Raw genomic sequence first — 20,231 nt, forward strand, 5'->3', positions numbered from 1 at the left:
GTGTCTCAACGTTTTTATATCATGGTGACCAGCACTCAACTATGTATTCTAAGTGTTGTATTGCGTAAAGCAATTCTATATTTTCTTGTTGTCTTGACATTATTCCTCTCTTCATGCAACCTAGGACTACATTGGATGTTATTGGCAACTGCAGCACAATGCTGGCCAAGAGGTATTTGTCCACTTATCAGGCACTCCAGGGATACATGGCCTGCCCTTTTGGAGATCTCCCAGAAGCAGACACCATTTTCATTGCACCCGCAATTCCTTAACACGCTCTACAAAGTGTTAAGGTAGCTGTGATGCCTGGTAGGGTGGGAGTCAGGCCTAAGGACTGCAGGGATCCAGTAGAAGTGGAGATCCTCTTTGTGTTTGTGGTGGGGGGGGAGGACTATGGAACCATGTGGGGAGCCTAAGGGGGACGACTGACCTATTGGGACCTGTGAGGAAGGGAAAGGGCTAGGAGGACCCAAGGGTGGGATTCTCCAAACTCTGAAGTAGCCACTGTTGAGCTTAACAATTTGCACATTCATTTGATGGCTTCATCAGGAAGAGCAAGGGGTGAGAGTAATTCAGCAAAATGATCAGCCAGTATTCAAATGAGGCCAATATTCAGTGTTCTCACCTACACTCTAAGCGGGAGTTCAGAAATGAAATTCAAACCTTCTCCAAACTCATCAACTTCTGTGAGTCCCCTGGTGTATCACTAGGTAGGAATTCTGACTGAAACCTTTCTCACAGTCAGAACATTCAAAGGATTTTTCTCCTGTGTGAGTCCTCTGGTGTGTCATCAGGCTGGAATTATCACTAAAACCTTTCCCACAGATAGGAAATTAAAAGGGTTTCTCTCCTGTGTGAGTCCTCTGGTGTATCAACAAATTGGACGTCTGACTGAAACATTTCCCACAGTCAGGACATTCGAAAGGTTTCTCTCCTGTGTGAGTTCTCTGGTGTGTCACCAGGCTGGAATTGTCACTAAAACCTTTCCCACAGATAGGACATTCAAAGGGTTTCTCTCCTGTGTGAGTCCTCTGGTGTATCAACAAGCTGGACTTGTGACTGAAACCTTTCCCACAGTCAGGACATTCAAAAGGTTTCTCTCCTGTGTGAGTCCTCTGGTGCATCACCAGGTTGGACCTTTTACTGAAACCTTTTCCACAGTCAGGACATTCAAAGGGTTTTTCTCCTGTGTGAGTCCTCTGGTGTATCAACAAGCTGGACTTGTGACTGAAACCTTTCCCACAGTCAGGACATTCTAAGGGTTTCTCTCCTGTGTGAGTCCTCTGGTGTATCACTAGGTGGGAATTCTGACTGAAAGCTTTCCCACAGTGAGGACATTCAAAGGGTTTCTCTCCTGTGTGAGTCCTCTGGTGTGTCACCAGGCTGGACCTGTGACTGAAACCTTTCCCACAGTCAGGACATTCAAAGGGTTTCTCTCCTGTGTGAGTCCTCTGGTGTATCACTAGGTAGGAATTCTGACTGAAAGTTTTCCCACAGTCAGGACATTCAAAGGGTTTCTCTCCTGTGTGAGTCGCCTGATGTTTCACTAGGTGGGAATTGCTGCTGAAAGCTTTCCCACATTCAGGACATTCGAAATGTTTCTCTCCTGTGTGACTCCTCTGGTGTATTACTAGGTCGGAATTATGATTGAAACTTTTCCCACAGTCAGGACATTCAAAAGGTTTCTCTCCTGTGTGAGTCCTCTGGTGAATCACCAGGTTGTACCTGTTACTGAAACTTTTCCCACAGTCAGGACATTCAAAGGATTTTTCTCCTGTGTGAGTCCTCTGGTGTATCACCAGGCTGGAATTATCACTAAAACCTTTCCCACAGATAGGACATTCAAAGGGTTTCTCTCCTGTGTGAGTCCTCTGGTGTATCACTAGGCTGGAATTACGACTGAAACCTTTCTCACAGTCAGGACATTCAAAGGGTTTCTCTCCTGTGTGAATCCTCTGGTGTGTCACCAGGCTGGAATTATCACTAAAACCTTTCCCACAGATAGGACATTCAAAGGGTTTCTCTCCTGTGTGAGTCCTCTGGTGTATCACTAGGCTGGAATTCCGACTGAAACCTTTCTCACAGTGAGGACATTCAAAGGGTTTCTCTCCTGTGTGAATCCTCTGATGTATCAACAAGCTGGACTTGTGACTGAAACATTTTCCACAGTCAGGACATTCGAAAGGTTTCTCTCCTGTGTGAGTCCTCTGGTGTCTCACCAGGCTGGAATTATCACTAAAACTTTTCCCACAAACAGGACATTCAAAGGGTTTCTCTCCTGTGTGAGTCCTCTGGTGTATCAACAGGACGGACCTCTTACTGAAACTTTTCCCACAATCAGGACATTCAAAAGGTTTCTCTCCTTTGTGAGTCCTCTGATGCATCACCAGGTTGGACCTCTTACTGAAACTTTTCTCACAGTCAGGACATTCAAAGGGTTTTTCTCCTTTGTGAGTCCTCTGGTGTCTCAACAGGTTGGAATTCTTGCTGAAACCTTTCCCACGATCAGAACATTCATATGATTTCTTTTTTGTGTGCATCCTCTAATATATTACCAGGCTGGAGTTCAGAGTGAAACTTTTCTCACAGTCAGGATTCTCCCTGGTGTGAGTTCTCTAATGTACCACAAAGTTGCCAAGCTCACTTCCTTGGGAGCACATGTAGGGCTCCCCCCCTATGTGGGTCCTTCCATGAACCAACCACAAGGAGCAGTTCTGACTAAAGCTTTGGCCACATTAATATTGCTTTTCTCCAATGTGGATCATTTCGTGGCCATTTAGTTATGATTTGAAATACACATTTTGCTCACAATAGCCACATCTGTGGAGCTGCCAAAGGGGATCATGTGACCCTAGAACAGGGCAACTGTCATAAATGTGAGTTAGCTGCCAAGGATTCAAATATAGATCACGTGACCATGGGGCTGCAGCAATAGTCATAAGTGTGAAAAATGTTCATCAGTCAGGTTTTTCAGTGGCACTGTCACTTTGAATAGTTACTAAATGAACTGTTATAAGTCGAGGACTACCTGTAATGTATCCTTGTGTTCTGCATACTCTATGTTTTCCAGTTCGAAATCTCTTCTTGATTACCTGCTGGGGAAGAAGGAGAATTTTGTGGGTTTCTCTAGGAGATGGAAATGTTTTGATTTCTGGCTTGATTAACTTTCCTTTTTAATGTTGCTTGTTATTCTCATTTGTCCGGAGTTCTCTTATTGGCATCCTCTTTGCCTGTAAGATTCAAAGAAATTGCTTATAAAATGGTTGCAGAAGATATACATATTAAATAAAAATACCATATACATTACAGGTAAAAAGGAAATAGCCCACTAAAATAACCTTAGATTAATTATGATTTATTTGACACATTGAAGATTACAGAGACCCAAGTTCACATTTGTATGCAACCATGAAATTCTCTGGTTGACTTGGGTCAATACAAATTCTTAGTATAGCAATTATTGGCTAGAATCACTGTAATTAAGATGAATACAATATATAACAGAATAATAGAGTGGGAAGGGACCTGAAAGGTCTTCTAGTCCATCCCTCTGCTCTACCATTTCAGAAGTGGCCGTCAAATCTCTTTTTGAAAGCTGCCAGTGCGGCAAAAGAAAAAAGCGGCTTTTGCCCGCCCCACCACTATGTCTGATATAGAGGCGGGGTGGGAAAAAGCCGCTTTCTTTCTACGTCCGACATAGAAGCGTCCTGACTCTATGTCGGACATAGTGGCGGGTCGGGCAAAAGCCGCTTTTTAAAAAAAATGTTTTTATTAACAAACATGTAAAATACACAAACACAAAAATTAGACGTACACCACATTTATACAATACAGTACGAACAGGAACTTCCTGTTTTTTATAATAGCAATCATCAATCGATACCGCTCACCTAATATTATTTCCCCTTGTATTGTATTTCATTTAGATTTCATCATTCTTAACCCTCTTATTTTACTCAGAACTATTATTTTTGAGTTTTGTTATATTCTTCCATTGATTTTTGTTTCTTTCCTCCATCCACCTATATCATTTATCCCATATCTGGTAGAATTCTGATTCTTCCTTTCCCTGGATTTCTTTAGTTAGTTTATCCATTTCGCCACAGTCCATAATCTTTCTTATTATTTCATCTTCATTTGGGATTAATTTGTTTTGCCCGCTTCTGGGCAAAAGAAAGAAAGTGCCAGCCCGGCAGCATAGACGGGTAAAAGAAAACAAACTCTCAAATTGAGAGTTTGTTTGAGTGAAGAAACAAACACACGCACACACACACACAAAAACACACATATTACTTTAAAAATTACATTAATTTTGAATTCCTCCCCCTCCCTTTGACCCACATACCTTTTCCAGCTGTTTCACAATCACAGAGGATTTCAACTCTGCTCTTGCCTGCCATCATGAAAATGTAAAAATACAAAAGGAAAAAGGCAAGAGCTGCTGAGGTCAGGCTGGGTTAGCTGCTGCCAGAGTCCCCAATGGATGACTCTGCTTAAGTGTTTAAAAAAGCCTCTAAAAAAAACGCCCTCTACAGGAGGAGGCAAGAGAACCACGTACCTCATCTACATAAGGAATTTTTCGGCTTTCAACCCTTGCTTAACTCTGCTCGAGTGAACATAAAGTCAGACTAAATGAGGCACGTGGTTCTCCCGCCTCCTCCTGTAGTGGGCACTTTTTTAGAGGCTTTTTTAAACAGTTAAGCACTAAGCAGAGTCATCCACTGTGACTCTGGAAGCAACTACCTCAGCCTTTTTCCTTTCTTTTCATGATGACAGTGGTGAGGCTCTGCCTCCCCCTGACTGCATGTCACTGATATAATTAGATAAAGTGTATCTTTCTTAAACCCTTCCGGTATTATACCTAGGAGAAAAATTTCTGGTTTAAACAGAATTTTGTCTCCCACCATTTGTTCTAACCATGATTGAATCATTTTCCTATATATTTTTGGCCTCATTGCCTGTCCACCACATACGATAAAAAGTGCCTTCCGACAATTTGGGGCCAGATTTTTAAACATTTTGGAGAGCCATGTTGGGGGGAGATGCCATCTGTAGAACATCTTATAAAATTTTTCTTTATACGCCGTAGCCAATGTTAGTTTCCGATTAAGTATCCAAAGTTTTTCCCACTTAGCCAATTCCACATAATAACCAAATTTTTTCACCCAGGTGACATGTTCCTCCTCTAGCTTATATTCCAATGAAAATCTATGTAACACTTTGATCGATCTCTTTTCTGTCTGTATCAAAGGTTTATCTAACATTGTGTAATCTTTGGTAATCCTTTTTTTCTATCCTGTGCAAACCTTGGTTGTATCTGTAAATAAGACCACCATTCCACTTGGAATTTTCTTTTTAGTTATAGGTTGTATCTCTCTTTGGTTAGTTTACATCCTTTTGGTACTTTGGAAAATAAATAGTCGTCTTTGTCTTCATAGGGGCCCCTCAAATATTGGAACATTGTTGTCATATTTCCGCTAGTCCTCCTCATTAGGACTTGCATGTCCACAACATATGATAAAAACTGCCTGTGTTTTTTTACACTTCCAACAATTTGGGGCCAGTTTTTAAATGTTTTGGAGAGCCGTGTTGGGGGAGATGCCATCTGTAGAACATCTTATTAAAATTTTCTTTATACGACATAGCCAATGTTAGTTTCTGATTACGTATCCAAAGTTTTTCCCACTTAACCGATTCCCCATTGTAATCAAATTTTTTCACCCAGGCGACCATAGTTTTTTAGACATGTTCCTCCTCTAGCTTATGTTCCAAAAAAATCTATATAACACTTTGATCAACCTGTTTTCTGTCTGCATCAAAGGTTTATCTAATATTGTGTAATCTTTGGTAATACCTTCCTTCTTCCTATCCTGTGCAAACCTTGGTTGTATCTGTAAATAAGACCACCATTCTACTTGGAATTTTCTTTTTAGTTATAGGTTGCATCTCTCTTTGGTTAGTTTCCATCCATCGTTTCTTTTGGTATTTGGAAAATAAATGGACGTATTTGTCTTCATAGGAGCCCCTCAAATATTGGAACACTGTTGTCATGTCTCCCCTAGTCCTTCTCACTAGACTAGACATGCCCAATTCCTATAACCATTCTTTGTACGTTTTAACCTCCAGCACCCTAATTACCAAAAATACATTTTCTGTTTTAGACTTTACAAATAGCAATAGCAGTAGACTTATATACCGCTTCATAGGCCTTTCAGGCCTCTCTAAGCGGTTTACAGAGAGTCAGCATATTGCCCCCAACAATCTGGGTCCTCATTTTACCCACCTCGGAAGGATGGAAGGCTGAGTCAACCCTGAGCCGGTGAGATTTGAACCGCTGAACTGCTGATCTAGCAGTAGCCTGCAGTGCTGCATTTAACCACTGCGCCACCTTGGCAAATGGAGTAAGTGATACTCCATTTAAACAATTGCAGATGGAGATCTCGGAATTTATATTACAAGGGATGAAACCAAGAATTACATATAAATTAATATTAATTATTCCAAGACGTTAAGGAAAGAGGAGGTTGGTTTACCAGATTGCTGCTTCGATCCTTGGAAGAGGCGCCAGAGTCTCTCTGCGCGTCACTCTCCCCTCTCGTCTTCCGTGAGTGTTTCGGAAGTTCCTCTGTGCTCCTTTTCCCCTATCCTTTCTAGCAATTCAGTACACGATGATTTTAACTCCTTTAAGGTCAACTGGAAGGGCCGCAATTTTACTGTTGGCTCTTCAGTCACAGATGCTGCCATCTCCTGACAGGAGGCTGAAAAACAGGCTTGTCCTATCTAACAATGGCATTGGCCAGATCCTGTCACTGATTATGTGCTATCAGTCATGTTCAGACTCCTAGCAACCTGTATTTGTACCTGAGTCAGGAGAAATATAATAAGTACTGAAAAACTGCTATCACATCACTCCGCTCCTTCTCTCTGTTACCCAATTCCTTCAACTGTTCATCATGTTTTACCCTCCAGTCCCCTAAGAGCCAAGGTGGCGCAGTGGTTAAATGCAGCACTGCAGGCTACTGCTAGATCAGCAGGTCAGCGGTTCAAATCTCACCGGCTCAGGGTTGACTCAGCCTTCCATCCTTCCGAGGTGGGTAAAATGAGGACCCAGATTGTTGTTGGGGGCAATATGCTGACTCTCTGTAAATCGCTTAGAGAGGCCTGAAAGGCCTATGAAGCGGTATATAAGTCTACTGCTATTGCTATTGCTATTACATGACTTTTTTCTTCTTCTCTGCACTCTTTCTGCAGCCTAAACACTTTTGTATTCTGGTGACCAAAACTGGATGCAGGATTCAAAGTGCTGTTCCCCACAACTGGATGTCACCTGCAAATTTGATGAGTTCTCTTCCAATCTCTTCATCTAAGTCAAGTTTGAACAAACTGGATATTCTAGCACTCAAGCTGCTGTCCCAAAGATGCTTTTCCAAACCCAACTTTTGCAGGAGTAGACTTCCAAAATTTTACCACCAAGGTGTCAACAGAAATCCTGAGGACTGTGTGCTTCTCCCAAGACTTGTCTTTGTGAGACTCCAAACAGTAGGATCTTCAGTGCAGTGTCAATTAGCAACCAAATAGAGGTGCCAACATGTACAGAGATGAAAATAAGTAACAGCTGATTGAAACTTCCCTTAGCACCAAACAGGTAAATATGTTGCTGCCAAACAGGAAGGAAACACTGTACCTTATGCCTTCCCCTTGATTTTCAAGGAAATATTAAAAAGACAGAATATGATACCTCCCTGGATGAGAAAAGGAGAAACAGCCCCCACCTTTCTTTTTTTTTTATTTTATTTTTTTTATATATATATTAAGATTTTATTGGTAAAAAGAAAATACAACATCCATAACTTGTAACAAACAATACAACTACATTTCAAGATATTCCCATACTATCACATCATTATAAACATCAAAGGTTAGGTATCTTTCCCTCCCTCTTTTCTTCCCTCCCCCCTTACTTCCTTCTCCCCTGCCTTCCCTCCTTTCTTTTCTCCTTTTCTCCTTTCCTTCCCCCTCCTTTCCCTCCCTCGCTCCCCCCCTCCTTCACACATACCTTCCCTCCTTCCCTGCCTCTTTCCCTCCTCCTTCCTTTTCTCTTAATCTCCCTCCTTTCCTCCCTCCTTCCCTCCTTCCTTTCAACTCTCCTTCTCTCTTTCTTTCCCTCCCTCTTTCCCTCTTTACTACCCTCTCTTCTTCCCTCCCTCCTTCCTCCCCCAGTTTCTTCTCTTTCTTCTCTCCTTCTTTCTTCCCACCTTCTTTCCCTTCTCTTCTTTCTCTTCCTCCTCTTTCTTCCCCCCTTCTTCTGCCTTTCCTATTCCTCTCCTTTCTCCTCTCCATCCTGACTTCCCTACTATCCTCCTTCCCTCCCTTCTAACCTTTGTTACCTTTGCATATTTTCCTCTGCTGAGGACAATCTGGTTCTCTTTCCCTTTCCTTGCTTGAAGAGGCAAGGATTATACATCTTCTCGCCTCATCTAAAATGAGGTTTGATCACTAATTTCATGCAGGTAATTATAGCGAATTTCCTATCAGCTTTTTAAAGTTTTCTCAGCATTGTAGCGTGACACAATTGCTCGACGGTGGGTTCTCGCCCCTGGTACATTTCTCCTTTCGTTTATCTCTCAGTTGTTGTATATTGTTCATTTAATTTATTGGTTTAATCGTGATAGGTTAGTTAGCTATCTCTTTTTATGTCTAGGTCTTCACTGACTCATCAAGCCATTTGTATAGCTTCTCCCAGACTGTATAAAAGTCTGTGTCTTCTTTGTCATTAATTCGCATCGTCAGTCTGTTCATTTCTGCTAGTTCTAAAATTTTATTCATCACCATAGTGTTGGTGGGGGCATTTTCACTCTTCCAGCACTGTGCGTAAACAATCCTTGACGCTGTCAGAATATGGACTAGGAGGTATTGGTCAGATTTGCAAATTTTTTGATCTATTATTCCTAATAAGAAAGTTTCCGGCTTAAAGCATAGTTTAATTGACAGGATTCCATTCAGCCATCCTAGTATTTGCTTCCAATATGCTTTGGCTACCGGACACGTCCACCACATATGGTAGTACGTGCCCAGCACCGTTTTACATTTCCAGCATATGGCCGAAACTTTTGAAGACATTTTCGCCAGTCTTGTCGGTGGAAGATGCCAGCGGTAGAACATTTTATATATATTTTCTTTATAGGCCGTCGACTTTGTCAATTTTAGATTCCATTCCCAGACTCTTTCCCAGTCGTCTAGATCTATTGAGTGGCCGATGTTTTGGGCCCAGGTTACCATGACTTCTTTTACTCTTTCTGCTTCCGTTTTTCGAATCAGTAAGCAGTTATATATTTTTGAAATTAATTTCTCATCTGGTCCAATTAAAATTTTATCTAATTCCTGGTTCTTGTTCTGGAAGCCAGGTTGTGCTAGATCGAATTTATATTTGTTTTGAATTTGAAGATATGGCCACCAATCGATGTTTATTCCCTTATCAGCCAAATTTTCCCTAGGGTTTAGTTTGTTTTGGTCGTCTAGCAACTGTTGGTAGGTAACAATTTTATCCAAGTTTATCAAATTCGGGTATATCAGGGCTTCCGTCGGAGATATCCATTTAGGTAGTTGCGTATAGTATCTCCTTCTAATTTCGAGCCAGTCCTTAATCAATACCCCCCTTAAATGGTGACTACTAAAATAATTGTGGATTTTATTTCCCTCGCACCATAAGTAGTTGTGCCAGCCATATTGCAGGTCGTGGCCCTCTATTGTTAAGATTCTTTTATTAGCTAACATTACCCATTCTTTTATCCACATGTTTTGGAGAGCCGTGTTGGGGGAGATGCCATCTGTAGAACATCTTATTAAAATTTTCTTTATACGACATAGCCAATGTTAGTTTCTGATTACGTATCCAAAGTTTTTCCCACTTAACCGATTCCCCATTGTAATCAAATTTTTTCACCCAGGCGACCATAGTTTTTTAGACATGTTCCTCCTCTAGCTTATGTTCCAAAAAAATCTATATAACACTTTGATCAACCTGTTTTCTGTCTGCATCAAAGGTTTATCTAATATTGTGTAATCTTTGGTAATACCTTCCTTCTTCCTATCCTGTGCAAACCTTGGTTGTATCTGTAAATAAGACCACCATTCTACTTGGAATTTTCTTTTTAGTTATAGGTTGCATCTCTCTTTGGTTAGTTTCCATCCATCGTTTCTTTTGGTATTTGGAAAATAAATGGACGTATTTGTCTTCATAGGAGCCCCTCAAATATTGGAACACTGTTGTCATGTCTCCCCTAGTCCTTCTCACTAGACTAGACATGCCCAATTCCTATAACCATTCTTTGTACGTTTTAACCTCCAGCACCCTAATTACCAAAAATACATTTTCTGTTTTAGACTTTACAAATAGCAATAGCAGTAGACTTATATACCGCTTCATAGGCCTTTCAGGCCTCTCTAAGCGGTTTACAGAGAGTCAGCATATTGCCCCCAACAATCTGGGTCCTCATTTTACCCACCTCGGAAGGATGGAAGGCTGAGTCAACCCTGAGCCGGTGAGATTTGAACCGCTGAACTGCTGATCTAGCAGTAGCCTGCAGTGCTGCATTTAACCACTGCGCCACCTTGGCAAATGGAGTAAGTGATACTCCATTTAAACAATTGCAGATGGAGATCTCGGAATTTATATTACAAGGGATGAAACCAAGAATTACATATAAATTAATATTAATTATTCCAAGACGTTAAGGAAAGAGGAGGTTGGTTTACCAGATTGCTGCTTCGATCCTTGGAAGAGGCGCCAGAGTCTCTCTGCGCGTCACTCTCCCCTCTCGTCTTCCGTGAGTGTTTCGGAAGTTCCTCTGTGCTCCTTTTCCCCTATCCTTTCTAGCAATTCAGTACACGATGATTTTAACTCCTTTAAGGTCAACTGGAAGGGCCGCAATTTTACTGTTGGCTCTTCAGTCACAGATGCTGCCATCTCCTGACAGGAGGCTGAAAAACAGGCTTGTCCTATCTAACAATGGCATTGGCCAGATCCTGTCACTGATTATGTGCTATCAGTCATGTTCAGACTCCTAGCAACCTGTATTTGTACCTGAGTCAGGAGAAATATAATAAGTACTGAAAAACTGCTATCACATCACTCCGCTCCTTCTCTCTGTTACCCAATTCCTTCAACTGTTCATCATGTTTTACCCTCCAGTCCCCTAAGAGCCAAGGTGGCGCAGTGGTTAAATGCAGCACTGCAGGCTACTGCTAGATCAGCAGGTCAGCGGTTCAAATCTCACCGGCTCAGGGTTGACTCAGCCTTCCATCCTTCCGAGGTGGGTAAAATGAGGACCCAGATTGTTGTTGGGGGCAATATGCTGACTCTCTGTAAATCGCTTAGAGAGGCCTGAAAGGCCTATGAAGCGGTATATAAGTCTACTGCTATTGCTATTGCTATTACATGACTTTTTTCTTCTTCTCTGCACTCTTTCTGCAGCCTAAACACTTTTGTATTCTGGTGACCAAAACTGGATGCAGGATTCAAAGTGCTGTTCCCCACAACTGGATGTCACCTGCAAATTTGATGAGTTCTCTTCCAATCTCTTCATCTAAGTCAAGTTTGAACAAACTGGATATTCTAGCACTCAAGCTGCTGTCCCAAAGATGCTTTTCCAAACCCAACTTTTGCAGGAGTAGACTTCCAAAATTTTACCACCAAGGTGTCAACAGAAATCCTGAGGACTGTGTGCTTCTCCCAAGACTTGTCTTTGTGAGACTCCAAACAGTAGGATCTTCAGTGCAGTGTCAATTAGCAACCAAATAGAGGTGCCAACATGTACAGAGATGAAAATAAGTAACAGCTGATTGAAACTTCCCTTAGCACCAAACAGGTAAATATGTTGCTGCCAAACAGGAAGGAAACACTGTACCTTATGCCTTCCCCTTGATTTTCAAGGAAATATTAAAAAGACAGAATATGATACCTCCCTGGATGAGAAAAGGAGAAACAGCCCCCACCTTTCTTAATAGCCCCAGAAAGACAAAATATATCTCATCTGCAACACAAACCATCTTCAGCTCCAGGGTGATGGGATTAGCCCTCCTCATCCAAACAAGGACAATGTCTTTAAGCCATAATAGGAATTGCCCAAAGCCCCTTCGTTACCACCACACAGCAAGACTCAATCCTGTTTTTCGGTTTCCCATTAGGAGATGGCAGCATCTGTGACTGAACAGCCAACAGTACAATTGCGGCCTCTGTGGCTGAGTTTAAAGGAGATAAAACCATCGAGTACTGCATGGGAGAAGGATGGGAGGATGGGAGGAGGCGAGAAGGATGGGAGGATGGGAGCAGGCGAGAAGGATGGGGAAAAAAAAGGATGGGAGCAGGCGAGAAGCACAGAGGAACTTCCTCTTCTGAAACAGTCACGGGGTGGATTCCCCCCCCCCCCCGCACAGAACAGGCGAATATTTCTGTTTTCTCACTTGGAAGGCTGGCAAAGGAGCCTCGTTTTCCCGCTGCCGCAGCTGCTTCTCTCTCAGCTCCAAACAATCTATGCCCCCCCAACAGACACACACACACACACATCGCACAAAGTAGGTAGACAAACCCTCCCCATCTAGCTGCTTTGTCTGGCCGGGACGGTGCGTGCGTGCGGGGAGACGCCCCTCAAGCATGCGCCAAAGGACAGCAAAGGCTCGCTTAAGGAGGGTCTTAAACAGCAAAAGCTCGCCTAAGGAGGGTCTTAACAGGATGAAAAAAAGACACGGCTTCTCTCCTGCACTAAGGCTCCAGCCATCGCCTTGCCCTGTTATTCCCCCCCCCCCCCACGAGAGGAGGAGGAGGAGGAGAGTCGCTGGAGCCTTAGTGCACGAGCGAAACAGCCCTGTACATTATTTCACGCTCGGCTGAGGAGCTGGGGGACATGGCAAGGCTGGGCCTTAATGCAGGAGAGAAGCCACGTTCTTTTGCGTCCTGCTAGGATCCTCCTTAAGCGAGCAGACAGCTACTCTGCTGGAGCCTTCGCTGCACTTTGGCGCTCCCTTAAAGGGGGGGGTCGTCTCCCTGCGCATGCGTGCACCCTCCCGCCCTTCCCACAGCCAGCCACCCCCTTGCGAGAGGAGGAGGAGGAGGGCCGACCGAAAGGAAGCCTCCGCCACAGCTGCCAATCAATTTCCAAAAAGAAGAGAGCACAGAGGAGCTGTGGCTACCGGAACCCACCCCTGGTCCAAAGCTTCTCCGCCATTCTCAGCATCCAGAAGCTGCTGGGGAGGAGAGGGGCATACAGGGCTCTTAAAACCAGATGTGAAGCAGCAGCAGCTAGCGATAACTTTGCAGTTACTTTGTGCTGAGTTTTCAAGCCTGCATTAAAACACATGCCAAGAACTATGTCACTTGCTGTTTTCTGGTGCGGGAGGCTTGGAACATGACTAAGTCAGTGTTCCCTCCTCCTCCCCTCCTTGTCTCCAGCTGGTTGCCTACCTGTTCCCTGCAGGGTATAAGAAGGCAGGGGAGTATCATGGGAAATGCTGAGGGAACAGTGATGGAGGCCACTGCCGGAGTGGCGGTGGATCTATCCCTAGTGGCAGTCCTTCCAGCGCAGGACGATGGGGTTTCCCAGTTAAGATATATGCCCCAAGACGTGTGAGGCCCGCTGACATGTACAGCTGGTCCATGCGGCATCTGCCCAGGACAGAGGACAAGAGATGGGACCCACCGGAGAATGGTGGTGGAGTTCATTGGCAGCTGGTGATTTGGGACCATGCTACTGACATCGAATCTGTCTGGCAGATATTTGACGCGGTGGCGGGAGAGTTGCCTGTCTGAAGGTGATGATGATGAGGGGTGGAGTTTTTCCACTGAGCCTGGCAGTCAAACAATGGTGCTGCTTTGGGAGCGGTTTGGTGAGGCCATTTTTGAGACGTTGGTCCGGGCAGCGTGGGGAGTTGAAGGGGGGGAGACAGCAGCCACACCGAGGGCCCTGTTGCAGTTCAGTCAAGCCAGTGGGTCCACCCACCCAGTTCTGCTTGGCCAGCCTGAAACTCCGGCTAGATGATGGCCATGGCAGATCTCAGGAGACCCAAGTGGTGAGGGGACCTGGGACCAGGCCCCTCCTTGACAGAGTTTGGCAGAAGCTCTGGCCAAAACCAAGGTGAGGCAACAAGACTTTTTAATAGTAGAAAACAATGGATGCCCCCTCGGCAGGGCAGCCCACCTCTGGCACGGCAGTGACCAGTGCCTAGGGGAGCTCATCAGATCCCATTGATTCCAGGGTGGCCTCTGGGCAAAGGTGGAATTCAGCCAGTTCGGATCAGTTTCGGCAAGCCAGTTGTTAAAATTCTCCGCGATTCAGTGAACCGGCTAATTCCATCATTGGCTGGTCCCACCACCACACATTTTTGGGGCCTGAAAAACAGCTAAAAATGCCCCCCAAAACCCTCTCAGAAACAGCCTGAAAAATGGCCTGCAAATGGCCAAAAAATTGGTCCAAAAAAAAAAGCCCTGAAAATGTCTACAAATGGCCAAAAACAGCGCAAAAAACCTCCGAGAAACAGGCTAAAAAAGAGCCAAAACCCACCCCAGAAAACAGCCTGGAAATGGTCCAGAAAACGGCCAAAAAAGTCCCAAAATACAGCCCACAAAATGGCTATGAACAGCCCAAAATGGGCCAAAAACCACCCTGGAAACAGCCTAAAAAACAGCCCCAAAATGGCCACAAAAAACTTCAAAAAAGGCCACAAAACACCTGAAAACATCCCCAAATATCCCCCAAAATACAATCTGACAACAGTCTGAAAATGGCCCATAAAGGGCTGGTAAATGGCCCACAAATTGTCCAAATATTTCCCCAAAAGCAGCCCCCAAAATGGCCCCAAACCAGCCTGTAAATAGCCCCCAAACACTCTAGAAACCGCCTAAAAACAACCCCAAAACTGGGCCAAAAAACAATCCATAACAGGCCAAAAATGGCCCAAATTACTGCCTGACAACAGCCCAGAAAATGCCCCCAATGGGCCTGAAAAACAGCCAAAAACTGCCTCTATCTCTCTGTTCTCTACTTCCTCTTGCTCTGTTCCTCTGCCCTCTTTCCAGACCTTCCTTCTCTCCTTCCTCCCTTCTGCTTCCCTCTCTCCTGTCTCCTCTCTCTCGCTTTCCCTCTCTTTTTCTCCCTTCCAGTCTCTATTTTGCATGGTGTATTTCAGCATTTCAGCAAACCCCATTCAATATCAATGGGATTAATAATTATATTCAAAAAAACTATTTTTCTTATTACTAATTTTACATACCTTCTCCTTTTCAAGGTCTACCTATATACGAGTTCAATTGGTTTCCCCGCCCCCCCAAGCCTCTTTTTTGGCCGAAATGTGAGAGGGATTCAGGTTTCCAGCTATCCCCATAATACTATTACATAGTTATACATCAGTAAGCACCAATATTTTTTAGGTCTCGTGTTGTAATTTTAAATATATTTTGTTAGGCGTATTTCCAAATTCCCCCTCCATTCTTTTTCTTTTTCTATCCCCTGGTAACTTTTCCAACTGATATTTTTCTAATCCTGTTGCAGCAGATTGTGGTTTGTAATCTACTTACGAAAGATCAGGACTTGAGACCACGAAGGAAGAGAAACAGGTTTATTGGATGCATCGAGTTCAGCGTGTTCACACACCAACATCTGAACTGGCCTGGCTACGCCCAGGGCAGTGATTTTATACCTTTAATCAAACTTCGTCAATCAGAGGGCGTTTAAAGAGGCGTATTCATACAAAACGTAAAAACCCCTGTCCAGAACAGGGAAGTACATCTTGGAAAAATACAAAAGCAGATATTCATACCAACAGTTTTCTGCAACTTCTCTATTCTATCTCTCCCCCGCGTATGGCTTCCTGTGCCCCTCCTTTACAGAGTCTTGCCACACTGTTCAGCCCTATTTGTAATATGAGGAAGTTAAAAGTCAACTTTGGGACTCCAGGGCACTGGAGTAAAAGGCCAAACTAAAATGAATCTATAAGGTCCATTCTATTAAGACCACCTAACCTGGCCAGCCACTGGTGGGTTTACCTGTGCAACCCATGCTGTATCATTCCCCCCTATTGAAACTTCACCCAATCCTAAGATTATTGTGTAGTTTCATAAATGGCAGGTTCCTCTCCATGAAGCATGAGCCCAACATATTTGCTCGAGCGTCCTTCTTCTGAGCGTCCCACCAGGGCCAGAACCTTTGCAGTGGCCCATTTCTCCATCAAGAGGGGTGAAACCCTGGCAATTTCGGGAACCAGGAGTTAGAAGTGGAGGTTAAATCAAAACCTTTCCATTCCTGCCCTGGGACATGAGTGAGTTGCCTTATTTCTGTGGTGAGCTGCTTAATGACACGTTCAGTCTCATCAATGTGAAGGCAGCAATTAAACAAGTTGAACTTCCCACAGACCCTCCTTCCCTTGCGTGGAGGTAATCAAGAGCCAATCGATTTTGGTACACTGCAGTACAGAGTTTGCCAGTGGCACTGGGGAGGATATTCAAAGATTTATCAATCCTCTCCCCAGCCAAGTCCAATACTGCCTGCAAATCATTTCACATTCCACCTAAACACAACCCCAAAACAAACAAAAACAGCACAAAAATGTCTCCAAAAACAGCCTGGAAATGGCCTGAAAAACTGATGGAAGCGTTTGGGATTATGAGCGCACAGAAATGAATCCCTTTGTGAGCCCGAGCTCTTCCCAAGAAGCTTCCATAGGGAGCACAGTCACTTCTTAAGAGATTCCTCGCCATGGTTTGAAACTGCTGGTTGGTTGGAGAAGGCTGAAGGAATTGCGGATTCTACAGATTTGGAGTGAACAGATTCGATGTGTGATGAACCGGACTTTGAAGGGAAGTTGGTTGTCGCTGGGAAATGGACTTGCCATATCCAACTGGAAAACTATTTGGACTGGACTGTGGTGAAAATGGAGAGACAACAGAGGTTTATGATTTTGAGGAATAAGACACAATAGTTGTTTTATTGTTCTCAGCCAAAATATTAAGAAAAAGTTTTATTCGTAAGAATCAAACAAAGATATTTCATCCCGGATAGATCATAGACAATGATTATGGTAAATAAAAAGCCATTCTGGACTTTATACAAATTAAATGCAAAACTAAATTGTTAATGCGATTTTAATTTTGCTGTTTATTCACCTGTTAACCACTTTGCCTCTCTGTGTAGTAGATTGATGAAAGTCAAATTGTTTGTAAATAGAGGCAGAACTTTATAAATTTTGGGCCTGCTTCACAAGGGGAGGTAAGTAATATTGGTCCGACATATGTATGAATACTCAAGGGGAGGGGATAGTATATGTAAATCTGTTTTTGCACATTTTTTTGCTTTCTTTTTAAACCTTGTGTCTATTTTTGCTTTGCTTTAAAAGCTTTGTGGGGGTTTGGGGAGTTTTATTTATATTAATTTCCCCCCAAAAGCCACAAGAAGCAAGTTCATGTGGGTGCTCTTTACCTATCTTTACGGTTTCTCTCCTGTGTGAGTCCTCTGGTGTACCACCAGCCGGGAATTACGACTGAAACTTTTCCCACAAACAGGACATTCAAAGGGTTTCTCTCCAGTGTGAGTCCTCTGGTGTGTCACTAGGTCGGAATTCCAACGGAAACTTTTCCCACAAAGAGAACATTCAAAGGGTTTCTCTCCCGTGTGTGACCTCTGGTGTACCACCAGCTGGAAATTGCGACTGAAACTTTTCCCACAAACAGGACATTCAAAGGGTTTCTCTCCTGTGTGAGTCCTCTGGTGTGTCACTAGGTGGGAATTCCCACTGAAACCTTTCCCACAAAGAGAACATTCAAAGGGTTTCTCTCCTGTGTGAGTCCTCTGGTGTCTCACCAGGTTGGACCTGTTACTGAAACCTTTCCCACAGTCAGGACATTCAAAGGGTTTCTCTCCTGTGTGAGTCCTCTGGTGTGACACTAGTTCGGAATTCTGACTGAAACCTTTCCCACAGTCAGGACATTCAAAGGGTTTCTCTCCTGTGTGAGTCCTCTGGTGTCTCAACAGGGTGTACTTGTCACTAAAACCTTTCCCACAGTCAGGACATTCAAAGGGTTTCTCTCCTGTGTGTGTCCTCTGGTGTATCACTAGGTGGGACCTGTTACGGAAACCTTTCCCACAGTCAGGACATTCAAAGGGTTTCTCTCCTGTGTGAGTCCTCTGGTGCATCACCAGGTTGGACCTGTTACTGAAATCTTTCCCACAGTCAGGACATTCAAAAGGCTTCTCTCCTGTGTGAGTCCTCTGGTGTATCACTAGGCGGGAATTCTGACTGAAACCTTTCCCACAGTCAGGACATTCAAAGGGTTTCTCCCCTGTGTGAGTCCTCTGGTGTTGCACTAGGCTGGAACTGTTACTGAAACTTTTCCCACAATCAGGACATTTGAAAGGTTTCTCTCCTGTGTGAGTCCTCTGGTGTTGCACTAGGTCGGAATTCTGATTGAAACTTTTCCCACAGCCAGGACATTCGAAAGGTTTCTCTCCTGTGTGAATCCTCTGGTGCATCACCAGGCTGGAACTGTTACTGAAACTTTTCCCACAATCAGGACATTTGAAAGGTTTCTCTCCTGTGTGAGTCCTCTGGTGTCTCACTAGGCTGCAATTCTGACTGAAAGCTTTCCCACAGTCAGGACATTCGAAAGGTTTCTCTCCTGTGTGAGTCCTCTGGTGTGTCACCAGGCTGGAATTATAACTAAAACTTTTCCCACATATAGGACATTCAAAGGGTTTCTCTCCCATGTGAATCCTCTGGTGTACCACCAGAGGGGAGTTCCTGCTGAAACTTTTCCCACAAAAAGGACATTCAAATGGTTTTTCTCCTGTGTGAGTCCTCTGGTGCATCACCAGGTTGGACCTCTTACTGAAACTTTTCCCACAATCAGGACATTCGAAAGGTTTCTCTCCTGTGTGAGTCCTCTGGTGTGTCACCAGGCTGGAATTATTACTAAAACTTTTTCCACAAAGAGGACATTCAAAGGGTTTCTCTCCTGTGTGAGTCCTCTGGTGTTTCACTAGGTTGGACCTCTTACTGAAACTTTCCCCACAATCAGGACATTCGAAAAGTTTCTCTCCTGTGTGAGTCCTTTGGTGTATAACTAGGTAGGAATTGTGACTGAAACCTTTCCCACAGTCAGGACATTCAAAAGGTTTCTCTCCTGTGTGAGTCCTCTGGTGCATCACCAGGTTGGAATTCTTGCTGAAACATTTCCCACGATCACAACATTCATATGATTTCTTTTTTGTGTGCATCCTCTAATATATTACCAGGCTGGAGGTCAGACTGAAACTTTTCTCACAGTCAGGATTCTCCCTCGTGGGAGTTCTCCAATGTATCACTAAATTGCCAAGCTCACTTCCTTGGGAGCACATGTAGGGCTCCTCCCCTATGTGGGTCCTTCCATGAACCAACCACAAGGAGCAGTTCTGACTAAAGCTTTGGCCACATTAATATTGGTTTTCTCCAATGTGGACCATTTCGTGCACACTCAGTTGTGATTTGAAATACGAACTTTGCCCACAATAGCCACATCTGTGGACCTGCAAAAGGGGATCATGTGACCCTAGAACAGGGCAACTGTCATAAATGTGAGTTAGCTGCCAAGGATTCAAAGACAGATCATGTGACCATGGGGCTTCTGCAATAGTCATAAGTGTGCAAAATGTTCATCAGTCAGGTTTTTCAGTGGCACTGTCACTTTGAATAGTTACTAAATGAACTGTTATAAGTCGAGGACTACCTTTAATGTATCCTTGTTTTCTGCATATTCTACGTTTTCCAGTTCGAAATCTCTTTTTGATTACCTGCTGGGGAAGAAGGAGAATTTTGTGGGTTTCTCTAGGAGATGGAAATGTTTTGATCTCTGTCTTGCTTGATTTTCCTTTTTAACGTTGGTTTTTATTCTCAGTAGTCCGGAGATCTCTTATTGGCATCCTCTTTGCCTGTAAGAGTCAAAGAAATTGCTTATAAAATGGTTGCAGAAGATATACATATTAAAAAAAATACCATATACATTAAAGGTAAAAAGGAAATAGCCCACTAAAATAACCTTAGATTAATTATGCTTTATTTGACACATTGAAGAGCCAACAGTACAATTGCGGCCTCTGTGGCTGAGTTTAAAGGAGATAAAACCATCGAGAACTGCTTTGCTAGAAAGGATGGGAGCAGGCGAGAAGCCCAGAGGAACTTCCTCTTCTGAAACAGTCATGGGATGGATTTGC

The 20,231-nt window shown here is 43.7% G+C and overlaps 2 protein-coding genes across 2 annotated transcripts; both read right to left on the reverse strand.

Moving 5' to 3' along the window:
• Positions 1-276: 276 nt before the first annotated feature.
• On the reverse strand, positions 277-2,399 carry LOC148047518 (uncharacterized). The gene is made up of 2 exons (XM_087711497.1): positions 2,159-2,399; positions 277-2,074 (listed from the first exon to the last, which is right to left on the reverse strand). Exons 1-2 carry the CDS (start codon positions 2,382-2,384, stop codon positions 834-836), a joined length of 1,467 nt encoding a protein of 488 aa, XP_087567623.1. The 5' UTR covers positions 2,385-2,399; the 3' UTR covers positions 277-833.
• A 15,072-nt stretch (positions 2,400-17,471) lies between these two features.
• LOC148047519 (uncharacterized) lies at positions 17,472-19,861 on the reverse strand. Its single transcript, XM_087708074.1, has one exon. It carries the CDS (start codon positions 19,257-19,259, stop codon positions 17,472-17,474), a length of 1,788 nt encoding a protein of 595 aa, XP_087564200.1. The 5' UTR covers positions 19,260-19,861.
• Positions 19,862-20,231: the final 370 nt, after the last annotated feature.

The sequence above is a fragment of the Thamnophis sirtalis genome, unplaced genomic scaffold (assembly GCF_051295495.1).
Source record: "Thamnophis sirtalis isolate CommonGarterSnake01/CBP01778 unplaced genomic scaffold, rThaSir2_p1.2 scaffold_3, whole genome shotgun sequence".
In the NCBI taxonomy this organism is placed as follows: Eukaryota; Metazoa; Chordata; class Lepidosauria; order Squamata; family Natricidae; genus Thamnophis; species Thamnophis sirtalis.